The 4715-nt window shown below is 37.1% G+C and overlaps 1 protein-coding gene across 1 annotated transcript; it reads right to left on the reverse strand.

Moving 5' to 3' along the window:
- Positions 1–2344: 2344 nt before the first annotated feature.
- On the reverse strand, positions 2345–2914 carry MBD3L1 (methyl-CpG binding domain protein 3 like 1). Its single transcript, XM_006916457.1, has one exon. The coding sequence runs from the start codon at positions 2912–2914 to the stop codon at positions 2345–2347; it is 570 nt and encodes a 189-aa protein (XP_006916519.1).
- Positions 2915–4715: the final 1801 nt, after the last annotated feature.

Genomic DNA, 4715 nt, shown 5'->3' on the forward strand with positions numbered 1-4715 from the left:
AAATGTAAATGGATTAAATGCTCCAGTCAAAAGATAGGGTAGCTGAATGGATAAGCAAACAAGACCCTTACATATGCTGCCTATAAGAGACTCACTTCAGATTGAAAGACACACACAGACTGAAAGTAAAGGAACAGAAAGATATTTCACGAAATTGAAAACAAATAAACATAAAAAACTAAGGTAACAATACTTAAATCAGATGAAATAGACTTTAAAACAAAGGCTATAACAAGAGGCAAAGAAAGACCCAGTAATTCTATTTCTGGGTATTTATCCAAAGAAACCCAAAACACTACTTTAATGGAACGTGTGAATCCGTATGTGCTTTGCACCTGACTGATCATCTCTGAGCATGCATGGACATAGTCCTCACCAACTAAAATATTGAATGTTTTCAGTCTGGGTGAAAAACAGACACTGCTCTGAGCTTATCCCCAGGCTCATCTCTGAGCTTATACCCGCCCCATGATTAGGAGCTAAAGGGTTACCACCTGCATTTTGAACATCATCCGTTGGAAACATCCTGTAAGAACAAGGGGGACCCCAAATGGGTCTGAGCCATTAGTCATCCTGCCTGGATTGGTTTCATGTACTTTTCCCTTAATATTAATCACAGGGCATAGTGACACTAAGAAATGTGGTAGTAAAGAATCTCTTGAATTCCAGACATGGTCTTTCTAACCTCCATTGCAGAGTAGGAGAAGGAAGCCTGAATCTCCAAGTAATACCAATGCTATAAATACAATGTCTCTTTTGGATATAAAGATGAATAAAACTCAGGGAAAAATATCTGAGGGAAAAACAGTTCAGTCTTTTTTTCACCTTTCTCTGCACTAAATCCTACTAGACAGTTCTAGCAGAGGCTCTCCAACAAGTAGCCCAAAGCATCTCAGGCATGAGACAGGTGTACTGTTCTGCTTTGGGTTCGAGGGAATAAATTGTATGATTTCTATGCATTTCGCAAATGACCACAGATGAAGATAAGGGCTAAGAACTAAAATTATGCTAATGCTTCCCATTCAAACATTTTTGGTGTGAGCTTCACATCCTCAGCCTTAAGCATTCTCCAAAAATATACTCTCTAAAGACTGTAAGAATAACAATAGCTACCATTATTGACTACTTAATATCTGCTAAGCAACATGATTGGCAAGCTCTGCATGCATTATCTCAGTTATATGCACTATCCTTGAGTGCTTTATTCATATTTTATGACTAAAGACATAGAGGCTCAGAAGTATTAAATAACTTAATGAGGAAGGAAAAAAATTACTAAGAACCTACATTAAATACCTAACTATTGTCGAAGAAAGAGTTAAAGACATTTTTAGACAGAAAGACAGACTCAAAGTTGACCTCCCAGTAAAGGACCAGTAAAGAATAAATATCAGGAAGAAGAAATGTGAAATCAGAAAAACACAACAGGAAGAAAAAAATAGTGTATCTAAATTAGTATTAGTTTTAAAGCAAGACAAGAAAATACATTCTGACTAAAATTCCACATGATTACCACATGGGAGAACAGAAAAGATCCAATTAAAAACAACTCTTTTTTAGGTAAGATATAAATACCATAGATACTCTGTTATTGTTTAATGCTTCGTTCTCAGAAACTGATAGATATGCTAGACAAAAGTAAGTAAAAACAAAGAGGATTTGATAATACGACACTCTTGATCAGGCAAATAGGCAAATCAATTCCAACAAGCAGTAACTTATTGTTAAATAGATGATGCTGAAAATGGTCTGTCTTGATATCATGATCCTCTGAATGGCATGTAAACCTTCACGAGTCATATTTCAAAACACATATAGATCTAAAAAATGAAGGAAAGTATGGCATTTCATTATATGCAACTCTGAATTAACATGCAACAAAGAACAGAAAATAAAAGGCCTAGAAGTATATGTCTTATTTGAGAATATAGATATAAAAGCTATTTAATAAAATATTACTTTAGGGACTACTGGAATATTACACAAGAAGAATAATCCATTCTAACTAGGTAGGTCTGATTCTGTGACTGTGAGGTAAAACACTAAATAATTCCATGACTTTGATGACTCTCTGTTGACTTTAAAATACAAACAAATAACATACATATAAAGGAAAGTGCGAGTTCAACATGAAGAGGAAAGATCTCCTCACCTAAAACCAAATTTCTCACCTCAAAAAGATCACTGTCTATATATTCTGTCATGCAAAGAAGTTTAATGAAGAAAAGCATTGGTATATTTTCAAGTTTCAAGAGCTCAAATCAAGAAAATATTATGGACACCACAGAGAGACACTGACAAAGTACAACGTACCATTTCATCTGCACCATCTTCTCTTTATTCCCTAGTGTTTTTCAGGATGTCCTTCTTGGCCCCTCACTTTCTCCGCCTCACTAGCAAGTTTGTCTGCAATCAATGCAATGGCCAGTCTCTCTCTTGCCATCTTCATTTTCTTTTCCTGTTTCCTGATATCTTTTTCAGTCACCAGAAATTGTTTGCAGAGGAGCTGTGGGATACCCACACCAGCTCCTGGAATCATCTCTGCCAGTTGTGAGGACCCAGCAGGGGTGGGCATGGAGCCACCTGTGAAAACACCTGGCAGAGATTCACCTGCGCAACTAGGCACAAGTTTTTGCAAGGCTTTGGCAAGATCGAAAGGACTTAACAGTTGTCCTGTGCTACTGCAGGCCTGGAGTCCTTGCAGTCTCTTCTGCCAGCACACCTGTTGGGGCTTGTCCAAAGTTTCCTCCCAGTGATAGCATCTGACCTCATTGCCAGGGTGGGATGTGATTCTAGTAACTGGTCTCTTGAATATGTAACTGGACATCCTCAAAGGGATGGAGATGCTCAAACCCAGCTTTGGTTTGGATGGATTTACCCAATCATGATGCTTCCTCTGTGGAGTCTTGACCATTCTTTTACTTTTACTCTATAAAAATAAATCATGAAATTGAATCCAAATGATAAATAAAGCCTGCCTTCTTAGGACAATTACCTTGACTGTCTTGTACTTCCACCCTCTCTGTCTCTCTGGGGCTAGACCTGACCTTTATCCTGGGATATCATCAAGCCAATTTAGGTCAATAACAGAAAGCTCAAGATCAAAACACAGAACCCATTCCAGATCATTTTTCCTCCAAAATTTTGTAAGACCTTCTCCTTTAGAATATGATTTTATTCTCTTTTTGTCCTCGTCACTCTTAACTGTACAAGTCTTGGTACTCTCTCATGACGCACAGTCCCCAGTCTTTTTCTAAATCCCAAATCCTACCATTCTTCTGTGTTATGTGGTTAACCCACTGACCATTTGGTTTTTATAGCTTCTTTAGAGCTTAAATCAACAGTGATATTATCAACTGACCCACTCTTAGTGACGTACTCCAAATTCCCAGAAGTTTACATCAACTCAAATGGTTATGTTCAAAATAAATAATTCAGAAAATATATTCACCCACTACAAATTTCTGATTTTTGACATTTTTCCCTAAACACTCATATATTAGATACCTGTTCCTCAAGATTACAAGTTATGCCAGATCACCATATTCTTATCTTAATTTCTCCCCTCTTAGTTCTATCAATGAGAAGGCAAGGTTCTTTGGAAAAGATAGTCATTCTGGGAAAAATAGAAGGCAGCAGGAAAAGAGGAAGGCCAAATATGAGATAACTGACTCCATAAAAGAAGCCATAGGCTCCTGTCTATAGTAGCTGAGCAGGGCTGTTGAGGACAGGCCTTTATGGATATTACTCATTCACAGGGTTTCCAGGAGATGACTCAATAGCACATAATGCACACATTCCTGTAAATTCTAGATTCTATGGACTATGATCTCAATAATTCCCTGGAATAATCCAAAATTCCTTACCATTCATCATATCTGCCTTGTAAAACTTCAAAACAAACAATCCTGATTATTTGCCATGCCATAACCACTGCTGGTCTTATGATAACTACATGATATTTTGGTACCACTGTAAACACAAAATCATCTGCATCCACTGGGAAGTATCTATACTGCCTGGAAAATTTCCCTTCTTTTTGTGTGTTGACATGTTTACTCCTTGATTTTTCCCAAAGCCTGTTTCAAATTTTCTCTACTTTCTTTTTCTTTCATATATATTCAATACCCCTTAATTTTGCTGATATGTCAGAAAAATTGTGAAATTCTTCTAGATTGAAATTTTACTGCTGTAGTTGCCAAATCTGCAAATTTCTCTGAAAAGCTTCCATCGATTCCCAATTTCCTCTAATTGTTTTTTAAAAATTATTTTACCTTCTAATAGTGATCTTGACCTCATTCTTTCTTTCTTATTAAGGTAATTACCCCAATATTCTCACATCGCCCTGTATTTTCAAACTCTCTTTGTGAACTGAATCCTTTCTTTAGCATTTATGCATTCACAAGTCTTTCCTAACTACACAGAACTCCCTTACCTGCCCTTCCTGGATGGACCCATCCACAACACTGCTCTTTCTACTCCCTCCCCTTAGTCATGAACCATTGAAAAAGGTTATCTATATCATGTGTCTCTGGTCCTCACCTCCAACCGCCTCCTCAGACCATCCCACACTTCCATCTGCCTTCGTCATTCTAGGGTAAGGTCACAATGACTTCTTTGTTACTAAATCCAACAGGAACTTTTCATTGTTCATCTCACATGATCTTTAAGAGGAAGACTTTTAAATATATTTGGACAACTTATTTATTTGACAA

The sequence above is a fragment of the Pteropus alecto genome, unplaced genomic scaffold (assembly GCF_000325575.1).
Source record: "Pteropus alecto unplaced genomic scaffold, ASM32557v1 scaffold24, whole genome shotgun sequence".
NCBI classification, from domain to species: domain Eukaryota; kingdom Metazoa; phylum Chordata; class Mammalia; order Chiroptera; family Pteropodidae; genus Pteropus; species Pteropus alecto.